Source organism: Brassica napus, chromosome A1 (assembly GCF_020379485.1).
Source record: "Brassica napus cultivar Da-Ae chromosome A1, Da-Ae, whole genome shotgun sequence".
Lineage (NCBI taxonomy): Eukaryota > Viridiplantae > Streptophyta > Magnoliopsida > Brassicales > Brassicaceae > Brassica > Brassica napus.
In genome coordinates, this window is record NC_063434.1 from 7901077 (window position 1) to 7918953 (window position 17877).

The window sequence follows — 17877 nt, forward strand, 5'->3', positions numbered from 1 at the left end:
ATACATGTTAATTTTTATACATATATTATATATTTTTATACATATATTATATAGTTTTATAATGTTAACCCATCTTACCAACATATTAGATTTTATTTTGAACACAAATATTTTATAATTATGAAGATAAAATATATAAATATATAAATTTAATACAATTTTATTATATTTAGCTCAATATAATAATTTTATTTTAATATGATTGATTATGATTATATAATAAATAAAATATTATAGATTTTTTTTTTAATTTTATATAACTGAATATATTAATGTATAATAATATTTTAAACTAATTTCGAAATTAATTAAAATATTTAAATATAATTTTGAAAATTAAGATCTTGTAAAAATCTTTTTAAACAGATTTGTTAGAATTTTAAAATAAATATATTTATATTTAAAATGAAAAGATATCAAAAGATATTATGATTAAAATATTTTAAAAATTCTATTTATTATTAGTCTAAACTAAAATGTAATATGAATTTCTATGAATAGGTCCATTATGTCCATTTTTTAAAAAAATCACACATGAATCAAGGTTGTGACTTCTGTTTTAATATATAAGATGGATTTCTGTCCTTTTTGTTCTTTTGAAAATTTTCTTTATATTTTTGCAATTTATGTATTAGATTATATTATGAATTTTCACGGAAATATTAAATGTTGGCTAATGTTTTCATAAAATTAATTTATAGGGACTCTTAAGATACTATTTAGAATTTATAGCGCCATGTGTCAAATTAAGCTTTTTCTAAAGATAAAAAAACTAATTTAGTAACTAGACTTTATTAAAACATCAATTTTCTTTAGTTTAGAGCCTCACTTAATGGTGCACCAATGAGGGTGCTCTAAGACCCTAAAAATCAACATGCGACCGCTAATATAAGTACACTCATGATTAAAAACTACTTAGAAAACATTAGTATTAAATATAGGGAAAACCACTCACATATATTTTTGTAGCATCGGTTTAACCGGGGTGGGCAAACAACCCAAACCGAACCAAACCAAACTGACCCAACCGAACCAAAATCGATCCAAACCAAACCGAAGCATATCTTTAACCCGGTTGATTCAAGATTTTATCAACCCAAATTGCTCGGTTTAGTTTTAAACCGAACCAAACCAAAAAACTGAAGTGTTTTTTAATTAGATTAATTAAATATACTAATAATATTAAGATTTAATATATTTAACCATTTAGCCTAAAAAATAAACATGATTTTATACATTTTACTTTTAAATGAATAGAATAAGCACAACTTAAAATAAAATAAAAGAATATGAATCTCATACATTAACATCAAAACAAAAATTTATTTTATCATATTTATATTAGGTTTGAAGATAATAATATAAAATTATTGAATTACATCTACAGATTTATTGTGATGTTTGGTTTTACGTTTAAATATAAAGTAAATATTGATTTAAATGATGATTTGTTTATGTTTTTATAAATTATATTTTTTTAACTGAACTAGAACAAAACTAAAAAATTAACTCGGCTAAACTGAAAAGTATAAATAAAACAAAATTAAACTGAACCAAACCGAACTAAAATCGAACCGAACACAAACTAAACCTAAATAAAATCGAACTAAACCGAACATAAATCAAACCATACTAATTTAGGTTGATTTTAGTTCAAGATTTCTAAGACCCAAATAACCTAAACCAAACCGACTCGTAATTAAACCGAAATGCCCACCCTAGTTTAGCGAGACAATACTATTACGATAATCACAGAGATTGCATATATGTGCGTGTTTGTGTGTTCAACGGTCAAGCGGGTCTAAAAGAGACATAAAAATCACATCTTCTATTTTTTTCTTTTAACTCTAGATAATTATGCTATTGAATCATACTTCCTATTTACATGGAATATATAAATTATACGACATTTCAGAATTCAATGAATTGATAAGCATGCATACATAAACATACGTGAAAATTATTATTTGATACGACTCGTTTGTTCTCATGGCTGAGTACATAAGGATTTCCTTAATTTATAATGATCAAACTTGATAAATATACTTATCAACTAATCACACAGATCAATTGATGATCGATCACAATTTTCCATAGAACACACTTTCAGAAAGATGAAGTCTTCCAAATCTCTCGGAGCTCTCTGGCAAACTCATCCTGTCTCCCAACGACCATGGTGATATGATCTTTTTTCTCAATAATTTTAACTAGTGCCCGAGGAATCCGCTGTTTGACGTTGTAGCTACACTCGATGGGGATGAGCTCGTCGTTTTCTCCGTGAAAGATAGTCACGTTACACTTGAGCTTATCTCGTACGACATCCAGATACGTATCAAGTTTGCTTCCTGTCCCACATATAATGTTGTGTAGAGTATGCCACGCAGCGTTGTGCGTGTGACACATAAAACCTTCTATTAAAAAGTTTACTGTCCTGGATTGATAAAATTAACTATTAGTTTTATAGATGATCGTATAGCAAAATGTAGTTGTTTCTTATTAATAAATCAGCATATACACTAGCTACAAGCCTACAACATTAAAGAGTGCTAGTGTATGCATGGGCAGCATGGCAGATATAATAACCTCTAGGATTATTTCATATCAAACTTGGCATTTTATAGTGACTATTTTTTTTCACTGAAAACTACAGTTATTGTTTATTTTGTTTAATCAAATTCATATCTGGTCGCACCAAACGGATGCATTTTCACTCCAATTTCCCTAGCTATTTAATTTAATATTGAAGGTTGGTTGTTCTGGTTAGACGAGAGCATTATTTCTAACCATACATTTTTACTCTAGATACTTATATATGAGAATCTATACAACATAGTCCTAAAAAGTCAATATATACATGTCACTAAGATCGGTCGATCAACCAACTAGACATTTCAAGAGTATAATCAGTTTCAATTGCTCCAAGTACACATAGTCATAAGTACTTAGGTTGGAAAGTTAAAATTTAGCATAGCTTTAGAGTCTTGTTAGGTTGCCTAAGCCTCTATTTTCTTAGGGCTAGCCTCCAATGAACGAAGACTCATATTCTAAATTTCTAATGGCATGTCAAAACACGTGGCTCACTGTATCTGGTTAATTGATGTAACTTGTGGCTCACGTTAACACCACGTGTAGTTGTACTTTATCTAAATTTGTTTGTATATAAATTATTTGGTGAGTTAAGGTTGTAGTAGTCGTAAAGTGAGTACACACTAAATAGCCAGCGACCAGATACGGCGACGAATTAAATTTGCAAGTAAATTTAGGTCATTAGAGGTGGTTTTTTTGGTAACTGATGAAAGCATCTAGCTACATTATGATTCTAAACTTCAAATAAAGTTGATAAACTTAAAACAATCAAATAATCTTAATTTTGGAGTAAACCTAACTTGTAAGATCACCATGTTTTAAAACATTCCATACAAAACCACTAACATTCTTGAGCGATAAAGGTTATGTACTAATTAAGTATAGGAGACTTAATATCTGGATCTGTTGAATTTTAAATTCTATATATCTTTTCCAATTCTTTAGCAAATGATAATTAATAAAATGAAAATAAATGATAAGAAACAAAACCTGTTATTACGGGTCAAGAGTTTAGCCAGGAACTGCCAAAGGCGGTGGTGTTTGCAGATAAGGAGACAGATTGTACGGCTAATGTGTTCGTACCAAGCAGCCATCGACGCTCCTAAAGCTATTGGCGGCCAAACCTTCCTCGGCGCCACCTTCTTCATCACGTACTGCCTCGGCTTCTTCTCTCCCACAGGTACCGGATAATACGGCTGCCCACGCGTACACATGCACACGTGTTGTATTAGTCTTATTTCACATTACTTATATGTTTTTTTGTCAAACTAATAATATTGCATTTTTATTAATTTCAATATTTCTTACTAAATGAACTCACCGGAGCAAGGAGGGTGAGCGACTTGATTAAATCACCGTGTCTAGCCGCGAGGTCAAGGGCCAAAATGCATCCCAAAGAGTGAGCCACAATGTGGAAAGACTTCACATTGTGTTTGTGTAAGACCGATTTTTCGATCATCTCTACGTGTTCTCGCAACGTGTAGAGCGAATCAGCTGGCTTAGGGCTCTTTCCGAATCCTAGAAGATCCACCGCGAAAAGTCTATAAGCTGAGGATGTAGCCGACAAGCTTGGAAACACCGTTTCAGTCCAAAACGCTGATGAAGATATGAAACCATGGATGAACAAGACATCCTCTTTCGCTGGTATCCCTGTTTTAATGAATCCGATTGTTTCAAAACGCTAGAAATTGAGTAAAAGCGTTTACAAATTAAACAGAATCAAATTATTTAAAAAAAAAACAATGAAAACTATGAATAAAGAAGGTTTGATAAGTATATATAAATGAGCACAACAGTTTAACTAAACTTTTGCTAAAAAAATAACATGCGAATGCATAAAGTTAAAGACACACACACGAGAACTTAAACCAAATAAAGATGTGAACTTATAACCTTTTGGTATTTGAGTTTTGACAAAGAGGGAGTGATCTTTGTCGGAAGTAGAGGCCCATGACGTACAAAACCCACAATCACAATCCGACCATCGAGAGACATCATGGCTCAAATTCTGCGGTCTGATCTTTTCCCGGAGCATCTCAACGACCGTGAAGTTCACCGTCAAGCTTGACTTTGCTATCGTTTTCCTCCGTTTGTTCTTAGTTAAAGTCTTCTCATGATGATGGTGGCTACACTCGGAGTCGGACGGAGAAACTTTAACGAACCGTTTATTGAGCTCGGTAACGGAGAGGTCGGAAAGAAGAGAAGGACGTGTGTAAAGGGTCTCGGAGATATCCTCCAGCTCAATCTTGGAACGTCGTCCGCTACAAGAAAACCAAAAGGAATATCATACCGACCGGTTCAGTTACTAAACCTACGTAAATTTATAATTTTCAACCCCTACGGCAAAAAATTGGCTCAAGGTAACAATTTGAAATTTATATAGAGAAACGGAGGACATATATCATGAGTCGGTTATGAAAAAAAATTGAGCATTTAACTTGTAAAAGTTTGTAATAAATTATAAATGATAAGGGTTTTCTTTGGGTAAAACGGGAACACTACATGTAATGATATTTAAACACGTATTATACCTTTAACAAGAAAAAACAGGTATTATACACAAATTTTAATTATATATACATAGTAATTAATCATTTTTTTCCTATATATATAAACACAAGCTATTAAGATCCTTTTGTTTTATGTAAATTAATACATTCTGGACATGGACAATTCTGATATTGATACATTTTGCTTTAATCAACAAATACATACAGAGACAAAGGATACCTGAGTTCTTGAAGCGGAGAAAGGGTAAGGATCTTAGATACGCCATTATTGTGAGACAAGAGAATCTTTCCTCGAGTCTCCGTGATGGGTTCCTTGGCCGATAAACAATAACAAGGCTTCCACTCGGCTTCGAAAACATAGTCTGCTACTTTGTAGACGACACAAAGTAATAAATCGACGATGTCTAAGAGACAGAAAACAAGGAAGCTAACGGCTTCATTAAGCCATCTACCTGCTACGGTAGCTGCTCTTCTTGTCATCATCACAGCGATGGCTCAGCAAAGCTTAGAGAGTATTATAACTTTTTAGAAAAATACACAACTCTTCTTTATATATTTGGGAGTTTAAGAAGAGAGATCCATGGATGAAGTCGAATTGTGTTGTATAGTGGTGCACTGTATTTATATATTATATATAAGCTGTCTTTCTATTTCCCTTTCTATTTGGGAGTTGAGAAGAGGAGTGTATGGCATGGAGAGACACAAATCTATGGGTTGTGTGAATGTATATAGTTTATAGACTATATATGATACGTGTTAATATAAAATATGATGTCATAACGTGAGATAATATTCAAGACACTCGAAAACGACTGTTTAGGGGTCACGGATCCACCGGTTTAACTGGTCCGGTATTTAAAACACTAGCTAAACAGTATGTGGAGGTGAGTTCATTTTGGACATCTTTATATGGGTTTGTCAAAAATTCTATGTATACTGATAGGAAGATGGTGACTTTAGTCCAATTAACTTTTCTTTTACATATAAAGATAAATGGAACATAAAACAAAACGAAACTTTCTCAAAGGAAAAAAACAACAAAACACAAAAGATACCATTGTCAATGCGTGCAAGACTAAGTGTATTTTGCTAATTTGCGAATAAAGTTGGGAGTGACAAACTGGGGATTCCTTATAATTAATAACTTGTATGCACAGACAAGGCATATATATAAATTGTTTACATATATATTATTCTATACATAAAAATAATATTTGTACGCAGCGAAAAATTTTAAGCAATTTCTTGACGAATGTGGAAAATTCTTTAGGTGAACAGAAAACTTTGTACGAAAAAGACTTACAAATGAGAAATCAGGAAGATAAAAGAGCTAGGTAACCAAATAGAATTAAAATACAAAATTAAAGGATGTGAAAAAGGAGAATTGTGGGTTGTGTCATTAAACGTCCAAAGAAAAAGAGGTGCATGGTGGTTGAACCATCCTGTGAAACAGCAGAACCAGTCCATGACTTGGCTTTATCATATGATCATGTAGAATCCCCATTTCATTGATATTTCTCCTTTACATGTATTATTTTACGTCATTCTATTTCCATTTCATTATAATAATCATTTCTTGTTCCACTAAAATTTGTTAAACCTTTTTTTCTTATCTAACTACTTACAATTACAACGTTTATGCTTTGTTTCATGACACGCAATTGTATCTATTTTTAGACCAACGTAGAGGATGCAATAAACAATCACTTTTTTACTTTATTTCACAATGCCGCTTGTGGACGTGATAGATTCGAGCCATGTGATTCTCACAAGTAATAAATAAAATTTATTTAAAAATAAAATTTTATATTAGCTGATTCTACATAATAGCTAATTTCAATAACATAATCATTCTTGTGTGGAAATATATAATCTTATTACATTGAGTTTGTTATAGCTATATGGATACTAGATGGACATTAACCCAAGCTAATTTTGGGGCATGTAGAAGAGCTGTATTATTGTTTTCATTTAAGACATCCATGCTGATCAACCAGGGGTGAAATCTGAAAGTGATGACTAGACATTTCCATCATTGTGAACTTTATAACCACTTGGTCACCATGAATTCATTTATATTATTAAAGAAAAAAATCAAAGTTTTTGTTTCACCAAAAAATCTAATGATCTTAAATTTCTCTTGTATTTTCTTATTTCCTACAAACTCTTCTGTTTGCATCCACAAAACTTGTGTTCAGTGATAATTTTAAAAACGTAGTACTATCTGATTTTAGGTGCTCATAAATGAGAATAAGTATGCACAACGTACAATATAAGAAGTAAAGAAAAACATGGTAATACGCTGTGTTTCTTCCTATGTCCAAATCAGAAGACCAAACAATAACTCGTGACAACTCTCCCATATTCAAGTAAGAAAAGTGCACAACTGGTCGAGAAACTGAATGATTCAGAAGATAAAACAAAGAATCTAGTTTTACACTGGGTTGGTTTAAAATGTTACCAAACTCATCATATATCAGTCAGATCGTCATGTCGAACATCGATAGGTTCTGATCCGTACAAAGGGATATGCATGACATCTGTTTTTCATACTTCAAACATTGTTCTGCTTGGTCAAATATGCATGTACTGTTAGGTAATAATAGGATCGAATATTCATTTCTTTTTCATCTCTCATTAAATATTGGTTCGATGCATTCATACAAACACATGATTGTTGACGGCGTATTTACTGAGCATTTGGTGCATATGCATAATGACGTCGTTTTTTATTATGCTCATTGATTTTAACGAAATAAAAGGAAGCAAATGAAAGCTCTGTTTTCAAACTAACATATTTACCACAAAAAAAAGACATGCATGAATCGACTTGTACTTTGCTCGAAGGTAATGTATTTCATTTTACATCAAGGTAAATTCGTTTCCTTCAGTTCCGAATGCTATTCCAAGTGTGTGTGTTTTTCTACAAAACATGAAAATAATAGATTTTATGATGAAAGATAAATGATATAGAGGCGGCGAAGTCCGGATATCTGGTTTTTCATGCCATGACATAAATATTGATATTACATTCAATTAGCTATGACTCCACCACGATTACATGTCACACGACCAAGACATCTCAGAGTAATTTGTAGAGTACAATTGAAAAATATCTTGTCACGTAAACGAAATTCTGATTGTTTGAATAAATTTATAAATTCAAGTGGTGCATTGTACATAGACCACGTTTTTAGAATTTGCAACAAGTGAAATAGTGAATTGTACATATGATGATTGAAACCATGCAAGTAGTTGCAACAGTGAAATTGGTACAAAACACTATCGTAAAACAGGCCAGTATATGGACTTTCTAATAATGGGCCTTTCTTGAGCTAATATACATATCGGCGCATGTTGGGCTTTTAACATTTGTGTATAAACACGTGTAAAAGCATGGATTATTTATTACTAGGGTTGGTCCGCCCTGCGGGCGGATGAGTTTACATTAAAATTATATTATATTATATTGTATTTTAATTTTATAAAACAATTGAAAATTATTTTAAATTGAATATAGTAAATATAATTAGTTTTCTAATTAGATCATATATATTTATTTTGTTAACATTTGACCTTTATTTATAATTTTTACATGTTTAGATTTTTATTATTATCAGCTATATTTTATGACATTGCACTATTTTATTTTCAGTATTCATTTCAGTTATATTTTTTAATGGAAATACATTCTCTTAGAGTTAAAGTTTTATGTTTGATTTTGTTATGTTTTACTTGTAGAAGCTGGAGCTGTACAAATTAAGAAAAAGTTAGCTTGTGATATTTGTGGAAACTTAAATCAGTACTACGTTTCTAAATGCATAACTAACCCTTATTTAGTGAGATTATTTTCTTGCATTTTTTCTATCCCATCCGCCAAGCTCTAGTTGCACTTGACTTATGAGTTATGTAAATAGAGTAAATGTAATACCTTTTTCAAGACTATTATCGCCAGTCTCGGTACTAAGTTGAACGTTTTCACTTGTGAAGTTGTTTGTAAATTTCACGTACAAATTTACATGCTTATAGAAATGGTTTTAAAGTTAGCATGCCTGTTTATATCGTTTATGATCCTATGAATGTGCGTCTCTGTTTTTTTCGTTGTGGGTGTGGCGTAGGGTTTTGTGCCTCAGATAAACGATCTAAACAGGCATGCTAACTTTAAAACCATTTCAATAAGCATGTAAATTTGTAAGTTAATACCTTGTTCTAAGTGACGCACATTCATAGGATCATCTTGGGGTGTCTTGCCACGCTTAGTTGCTCGGATAAGTTGTCGTTTCTGCCGTGCTAATCTCGCAGCTATTGCTAGGAATGAAAATCATGCATGGAGAGTAAGTGTGATATAACATGTAATATTACTTCTAATATAGGTCTGAGTATTAGAGTTGTTTTAACATTCGTGTGAGTGGTGTGTCTAGGGTGAGAGTTCGATACTGTTCTTGAAACCAAGGTCGCCGTATATCAGAAACTACAGAAACACCAATAAAATAACATGTTTTAGGGGTTAACAGTGTGAAATCATGACCAGTGTAGTCCAGTGAGAAATAACCATTTTTCTTTTTACTGGATCTTTTGTTTTCCATTTGAGGCTCTAGTTGTTCTTCCTTTTACTTTCTCCATCGTCTTAACCAAGATCTCTGATAATTTATAACGCAGAGCAATGAGAGCTTAAAAAGACCAGAGATAAACTTGTGCAGAGGACCATAAAGTGTTACAGAGATAATGAAAGGAACATGTTATAACGGGTATCAAACAAGTATTAAAAGGGCGATATACTGATCAGAAACGCTGTCCACGTCGGACAGTTTAATCCACCAATCATATTTATTGTTTTTGCCATGTTACTTTCGTGTTACCTTTGTGGGCTTACTGTGTTTTCTAAAAAAAAAACGTGTTGATACGTTTGGGCCCAAGCCCATCCAACCATTGCTATACGGCTTCGACCACGAGCTCTCCTCCCTTTCGCGTTCTGCGAACCCTAACTCTTCCTCATCAGATCTATTCTTCATCTCCTTTGCTCTTCTTCCTCTTTGAACCGTTTCACGATCTGACCCCTAAACAATGAATACATCTTCCACTTCGTTCTTCCTTTACTCTCATTTATGGATTCGTTTTGTTTTTCTCCTTCGGATTTTGTTTATAAAGCTCTTAATCCGCCTTTTCTCCTTCAGTTTTTCTTTATACAACTCTTAATTCGAGTCTTATTTCGATTAAGCTTCGTTGCAATGAGTTCCAACGGAAAACCCATCTCCGAGAAACCAAGCCGCGTTGAAACTGAATCCGTTCCCGGACCGATCAACCCCGTTGGAACACCCTATGTTTCTTCCAGCCACTCAATCGTCGATCCCCACTCGAAGCAATCCGAAGGCGAAGCGTCGGTCACCTCCTGTCTGACCAAACTCAGCGGCAAGACCACTGGCTCTTCGGGCGTCTTGAACGGCTTACCTAAATCGAAGAACCCCAATGGTATGAACCCTTATCGTTTCCTTATAAGATTATAGAGTCCGTTTGATTATCATTAAAAAAAAGTGTGAAGATTTGAGATTTAAGCGAATTAGATGAACAAATTTTTTTTTTAAATATATAACTTATATACGGAAAATAAAAAAACATGTGAAATTGTGGTACAGGGTTTGGTCTTCTTTTTGATGATTGCAACGTTCGTATTTTTCTGCAGGTATGATCATTCACAACGCGAAGTCTGTTGTTTCTTCAGGCGTTAGGGGCAAAGCCGCTGTCTCCTCAGGCTTCAGGGGAAAAGCCATTGTCACCGCCAAAGTTGATGAAGTGATGACTTTCAAAGATGTGAAATACGGACTTCATGATGGCGAGTTGAAGTTTCGGTTGATCCATTTTTGGGAAGCTCGAAATGTTGTGACGAAGGTGCTTATCGGTGTCGAGATGCTTCTCATCGACCACGAGGTATAAACCGAAATCTTGGTTGCAATTTAGTTTAATAATTGTTCGCCAGGATGTTGATTAATAATTTTAGCTCAAACTTATCGTTATATTGATTGTTGTTGGTGCGTCTCCAAGTTTCCTGACTAGCATTTCTAAATTAATTTCTTTACTGTTCTTAACAGGAGACTGTCATCCAGGGTTTCATCCCAGCTGGGAGGGTAGATACTTATTTGCCACATATGAAAGCTGGTGGCATTTACAGGCTCAACAGTTTTTTCGGGTCTAACAACAAGACTTTGTATCGTGTTGCGGAGCCAAGTTTCACCATCACCTTTTCAGCTACTTCTGTCCTCTCTGATCTAGAAGACAGTCCGCTTTGTTTCCCCAAGGACCGTTTCCGGATCCATGGATATGAGGAGTTCGATGCTGCCTGCGACTTGCGAGGGGATCTTTATGGTACGTTCTCACTGTTTTCAAACGATCAAATATAATCAGCATTCTTCGTCTAGGATAATGTTTTGATATATACTTACAATTTTTATGCTTCATTGTTTGGTTTAAGATATATAAATCATCGAGTTTGTTTGTTTTATGTTGCAGATTATGTTGGTCACATCAAGCTTGTGAATGGGCAGGTTCTCAGTGATAGTCTTGTGCTAGATGATGCCGAGATAGCTGCATCAAGCCGCGTCATGCTTCATGTTCAGACACATGAGTAAGCTATCTGTATTTTCCATATTCATGTGTTGTCTCTCTTAACACACGTGTTTGTATGTTGTAGTGGTCCGGTGATGAAGTTGTACCTATGGGACAAGGCTGCCTCAGACTTTAGTGAGAAATTTAAAGCATCTGGAGGAACTGCACGTGTTGTTTTGGTCACTACTTTAAACCCGAAACGATATGGAGGTCCGTATTACCAACTTTTTTCTTTATCGTTTAAGTACATAGATTGGCAAGGAATCTTATCTGGTTAGGTTAGATTAAGTAATAGAACTGCATTTAGTAGAAATTGGAGTAACTTATAGGTTTGGATATAACAAATATAGAGATATACATAATTCTACATCTCATTTTACATTACAACTTTGCATCTGTATTATAACAATGGATCTGTTATAGGTGCCCTAGCTCTCTCCTCTATGGCGCCATCGCGTGTATTTTTAGACACTGATGTTCAAGAAACCAAAGAGTATCTCGCTTGGTAAGCATTCTTTACTTAAATTGTGTCCGTTGTTATTCCACATTGTATTTGATTTTGGGTGTTGGCTGCAGGATGGAAGCGAACTTAGCTGTTGCCAACAGAGTGAATGCAGACGTTGTCACTAAGACTGAGACAGTTACTATTGGCGAGCTCTTTTCCTATATGAAGCAAGAAGATGCCAAGGTTGTACAGTATCAAAACGTATTCAATATGATAGTCTTAGTTTCTTATTTAACTGTTTAACATTTGCAGGTTGCTTGGTTTGAGTGCATAGCAACCATTGGTGATGTTGCGCTAGGTTCACCCTGGTATTACATAGGCTGTGGTGTGTGCCACACTAAGGCAACCAAAGGGCCTACCACTCTTATGTGTAAGAAGTGTGGGAAAACCAATATTGTTGGTGTTGCACAGTAAGTGACTCAGCTGTTCTTAGTGACTCAGGTGTACTTATACTCATACTTCAATGCACTCATTATAACTCTGCTCATGACACAGGTACCTGGCCAAGATCTCCGTGTATGATAATGATGATCAGGCGTCTTTTGTGCTCCTCGGTGATGCTGGACATGAGTTGGTCGGAAGGAAAGCTTCAGAGTTGGTTGCAAGATATTTTGAGGTAATTACAAACCTGTGTGCCCCTGGTTTTGAAACTGTATTTTCCAAGATCGTTAGATATATATAGTGACAACTGTTTAATGTATGTTAGGGAAATGAGAATGTAGAAGATGGCCACTTCGTTCCGGTACCTCAGGCTCTTATTGATACCATTGGACAGACTCGCAAATTCATTGTGAAAGTATCAGATCACAATTTGACTGGTAAGACCCAAACTCTGACTGTGACAAAGGTCCTCACCCCAGAAGTCCAAGAAGTTGAAGGCAATTTAGAAGAGAATATGATTGTACCAGAAGCCCAGGAAACTTTGCAGAAGGGAGTTGCTGATGATGAGCATGTGGGCGTTGGCATGGTGAAAAGGGCTGCTGATGATGTTGAGGCAGAAGATCCCAAGCGAGCCAGATGTGGCTAGGATGTGTTGAATCTTAGTTTTATGGTTACTAAAACTCTAAGCTTTGTTTTTTTTTTTTTATCTCAGACTTTGTTTTGCAACATTAACTATCTTTTTTATAATCTATTTTGTCTCTCCTTAGTGTTTTTTCCATAATTTTGATGTTTGAACATTTTAGTTTTTTAGAATTGATGCTTTTACGAATTAGGTGGACTTGTGAACTTTGAGTTCTCGAAACCAAAGAAGTCACATAATGTACCAGTAAAGATTTATAAAGCACTTACGGTTTTGGTTTGAGAAAACATGTACATCATACATCTTTACTTAAAAAAAAAACGAAAAAGAAGAGATGACACGGTTGGTTGTTTATATAACACCATGAGAATACCACAAAAATAAATAGAGAAACAACTTAAAAACCTAAATGTGAACCTTAAGATTTTGTTCGAATATAGGAATTAAGTTTAGAACAACTTTGAAATCAGCCTTTACAGTTAGTTCTTAACCAAAAATTGTTAGATTTTTTTTCTGTTAATGTCGTTTCAATTTGATTAATTGGTTAACATATTGGCTGTTTTCTAGCCATTTTTTATAAATGATTTCAAAATTTATCATAAAAGTGATGTATACATGAGTATTGATTTTATAGAAAGAACTGTATTTTAGTATTTTTTATTAATGATTCCAAAAATTATCGTAAAAGTGATGTTTACTACATATAATAGAAGCTGGAGTATATCATGTATATGTTTTAATAAACATACGATAAACTATTTTAATAAGAACGAAATGTAAAATATTTATCTATATAGTCAATGATATAAAAATTCATATTAAAATGTTAAATAACTATACAATTAGAGTTTTGTCGGTAAGACAATTGTAGTATCATATGAATTCCTTCTTCTTTGTATGAATGATAGATCTTTTGTTTGCACTCGCGACCTACTAATTTTACATAAATAGTATATACATTTATTATCAATTCAAACACCATTAGAATAAATTATTTTTATTTTTATGAAATATTTAATAATTACTAAATATTAATTTTTAATTTATGATAAACTTTTTAAAATATTTTTCTGCACTATCTATTACTGTATTAAATATTATAAACACTCACATATTACGAATACATTACCACTGTTTATAAATGAGTCCAAAATTTATCATAAAAGTGATGTATACATGTGTATTGATTTTTTGCTGTAATTATAAAATATTATAGACAACTACATATATATGAAAAATAAAAAAAACATTTTAGTAATACTAATTGTAAATTTTGTTCTGGTAGCACTAATCTGTGAAGAAATACATATTTAACTGTCTGGCTATTACATATTTTGTAGGACCAAGGTGATCTTAAATTATTTTCTATATAACACAATATAAATTATTTTTAGACAATGATAATTATCAAATCAATAAAATTTCTTTTTAGTTAATTGTTAATTATATATACTAACAAATCTATTTATTTATTAAGGATAAAAATCTTTTAGTTGCTTTAACTTCAAGTATGAGAGTTCAGAGGCAAAAAAAACACTTTACAAATTACAATATAAATTATTAAAATAAATATAAATTAATTAATTAAATAAAAATTTAATTATACCAAACAATCCGCGCGTTGCGCGGATAAAAGACCTAGTTATTGTAAATGTCATTGAATTTTAGTTTTAAGAGTATTGTGTTCAACTAAATGCTGGTGTGTTAGTGGGGAAACGTTCTGGAGGATTTAATAAAGTTAAGATGCACTACGGTCCATGGTTTTTTGTGTTCTGTAGCTTAGCATATCAAAGTCCACTTCAATTAGCAAATGTGTCTCAAATATCATGTTAACCTTCTAATTTTAAGCATGTCACCTGCATTTTACAGACACAGTCACATACACATATCAAGCTAAAGCAATGAACATACCATGTCGATGGTTTTGTACACTATAATGTTCATCGCTTTAAACTTTATTTGATGACACTATTGACGTGCGCACTGCTGTATTGTATGGGTCTGTATTAGTAAATAACAGCAACAGTGACTAATGGGATTTGCGAGAACAACAGAGGTGTGGATGGAAATTATGACCGCTAAAATGGGAAGTTTAATAAATAAAAAACTGTTGTCGATAATATACATTTGGAGAAAAAGTTGCATCAATAGTACAAGTTCTGACCGCTAAAATGGTATTAATTAAAAAGAAAAAATCAGAAAGGGAAAAACGAAAAGTGAGAAGATGCTAAAGCCAAAAGATTCATAAGTTGATTTTGCGGTGGTGCAGCTATCCAGAGTACTTATTCCAAACGTACATTCTTCCGTCCATTTTCTTTTGGATCAAGTTGCTGCTTGGTTGATACCGCTGAAACACTGCAATCATCACTTGGTGCAACAGCTGATCATTGTGTGTCCACTCAAGGAAGCTTAGCTCGAGGGACATCTGCACCTCCCTATTTACACTGTAAAAGATTCAGAGATTAAATATTTGTCAGAGCAGCAGACAGAAGTTAGGAATGGGGACAAACTTCTATAATAAAGGCTGGCACAGTTGGACGCTCCAGCACAGTAAATATACGGGAAATGGTGAAGGTTTGGTGCTTTGAAGTGAAATTGAAAGCGATTAGCTTTAGCTGGAATGTGTAGGTGCTACCAACAATCTCAGTAATGAACTGACGGAGTTCCCTATCAACCTTAGCATTGACCCCAATATACGCAGCTCCGGAAAAAAATCTATATTTTTAGAATAGCTAAGGTCAATAGCCAGACTTTTATACCACAATATACGCAGCTTGAATTTTGGTAATTGTAGCCATCTCCTCATCAAAAGCCACTAAGACAGCTGAACCAGTCTGGTTAGACACAGAGGTCCACACGGAACCTGTAGATAGATCATTCAAAAGCATTAGCCTCATGGAATATATGGAAAATGGGTTATAATATGATGGGGAACAAAGTTTCAATTTCTTTGAACACGTGGAGCAGCCATAAACACCAACCTTTATCCGGATGAATTTCGTTCACTTTGGCAGTGCAGAAAAACTCAATTATCTGTGAAACATCAAAGAACACGTATAATTAGCTGGAGTATTTACTTGGGATTTCAATTTATATAGTTGAGACAGTCACCTGAGGAGATTCGACTGTAAGGCTCGGGCTTTAACTCGGAAAGTGGTGTCTTGGAAGTCGCTATTGTTCTTTAAGGTTCATCTTTGTATGTTGGTTGAGTGGAAAAGAGAGGAATCTGTGAAAATCATGGCGCCGGAGATGCCTTTTTATAGGTATCAGATTGCAAAGAAGCTGAAAAGGACTGTAATGAGAAGTAGTGGGTTCTCGAATTTACTAAAATTAAATGTGAAGATTAATGGTTTGTTCTTAAAGTGATTTGCGACGTTACTCTAATGATAATCTTAGCTCTGCCTAGAAAAGTGATTAGGGTTCTGGAGAGGATGACTAATTGCTATGTTTACTCTTCTTGAGTCGGGGCCCAATTGCTATGTTTGGAAAAACAATGCTATTTGGGTTATATGCCCACGAAAGATAGTAAGGAGAAGTGTCGACCAGAACTGACTATATTAAACAAACAATCCATGGGCCCAAATGTTTGATAGTCCATAACCGGAGAATCCCAAGTCCGTAAACAAAAGAGAAAATAGAGGCTGACGTGTCAGCCTTCTCTGCTGAGCTGGACCTTCTAAGGAGAGACTAAAGTCTCATTTATTGTATAAGAATACCATTTTGTAATTACCAACTAAGATTTTTTTTCTTCCCGCAGTTTCTCAAAGTTGTTGCAATGTCAAGTTTAATTGGACAAACTTGGAAAATTCTAGTCATTCAAACAACGGTAGATGCGTCTTGTGATTGGTTCCTAACGCAGGAAAGTCTTTTCTTTCCTATTATGTTCTTGAGAGGTAACTCGTTCTTTATCTATCGAGTCGATCATTGTTGCTTGTATCCTCCACAAGTTTTAGTTCTTTCTGATAAGATTTATATTTATATTTACATTTACAGAAAATAATAGGCTACAATCATACAATAGTTAGTCCACAGCCTGGGGGATACCAAAAATTAACCCTAAACCTAATCTACTTGATGCCAAGATCTGCTCCAAAACAGGTAAGACATCTTCCAAAATCACTTTATTTGATTTATCCCTTAGGTTGGTTATATTCTCATTCCTAAACTTACTTCCACATTACTGAATGAATCTGTATAGAATTTGTAGTCTCGTGGCAATATAGTATGTAACATGTCGGTGGTCTGTAGACTATAGCCAAATCCTAACATAAACCTTCATGAGGTAAATATAATTTGGAGTGATTCCATAGTTTTCAAACATATGGGCATCAATTTAGATTCTTGAAAAAAATACGATCCTCTGTTTGGTAAGAAATTAAACATGAACCACCTAGTATATCAATTACGAACAAATGAACTTAATAAACCAGAACATTAGTGAGTGGTCCTATGTGATTTCAACACCTTGAATTAGCCTACACGACAAAGAAAATAACACTAGAATTAGCGTATGTATATAAATAGATATAATCTTTTTTATATACATAATCAGTTTTTTTTCACACAATAATTTAGCTAAATCAGAAAGGGTTAGTGGAGGACTAATCCGGATAAGAAAGTAGTGGGGTCGAAAAGATAAAAGAAGGAAAGAAAAA

The 17877-nt window shown here is 33.6% G+C and overlaps 2 protein-coding genes and 1 long non-coding RNA gene across 4 annotated transcripts; 1 reads left to right on the top strand and 2 right to left on the bottom strand.

The window, feature by feature from the left end:
• Positions 1-1950: 1950 nt before the first annotated feature.
• Positions 1951-5810, bottom strand: BNAA01G13620D (probable lysophospholipase BODYGUARD 3). The gene is made up of 5 exons (XM_022716460.2): positions 5317-5810; positions 4480-4847; positions 3908-4236; positions 3577-3782; positions 1951-2431 (listed from the first exon to the last, which is right to left on the bottom strand). Exons 1-5 carry the CDS (start codon positions 5577-5579, stop codon positions 2107-2109), a joined length of 1491 nt encoding a protein of 496 aa, XP_022572181.1. The 5' UTR covers positions 5580-5810; the 3' UTR covers positions 1951-2106.
• Positions 5811-10058: 4248 nt separating this feature from the next.
• Positions 10059-13344, top strand: LOC106391782. Its single transcript, XM_013832488.3, has 10 exons — positions 10059-10565; positions 10777-11021; positions 11183-11456; positions 11601-11715; positions 11782-11906; positions 12120-12201; positions 12273-12384; positions 12454-12611; positions 12697-12817; positions 12908-13344. Exons 1-10 carry the CDS (start codon positions 10202-10204, stop codon positions 13226-13228), a joined length of 1917 nt encoding a protein of 638 aa, XP_013687942.1. The 5' UTR covers positions 10059-10201; the 3' UTR covers positions 13229-13344.
• A 1962-nt stretch (positions 13345-15306) lies between these two features.
• Positions 15307-16678, bottom strand: LOC111200281. 2 transcript variants are annotated; one of them, XR_007316631.1, is made up of 4 exons: positions 16334-16678; positions 16204-16255; positions 15733-16085; positions 15307-15666 (listed from the first exon to the last, which is right to left on the bottom strand). It is a non-coding gene; the product is annotated as an uncharacterized LOC111200281 (long non-coding RNA). The 2 variants fall into 2 exon arrangements; XR_002653886.2 differs by having other exon boundaries at positions 15307-16085; positions 16334-16677.
• Between the last annotated feature and the right edge of the window lie 1199 nt (positions 16679-17877).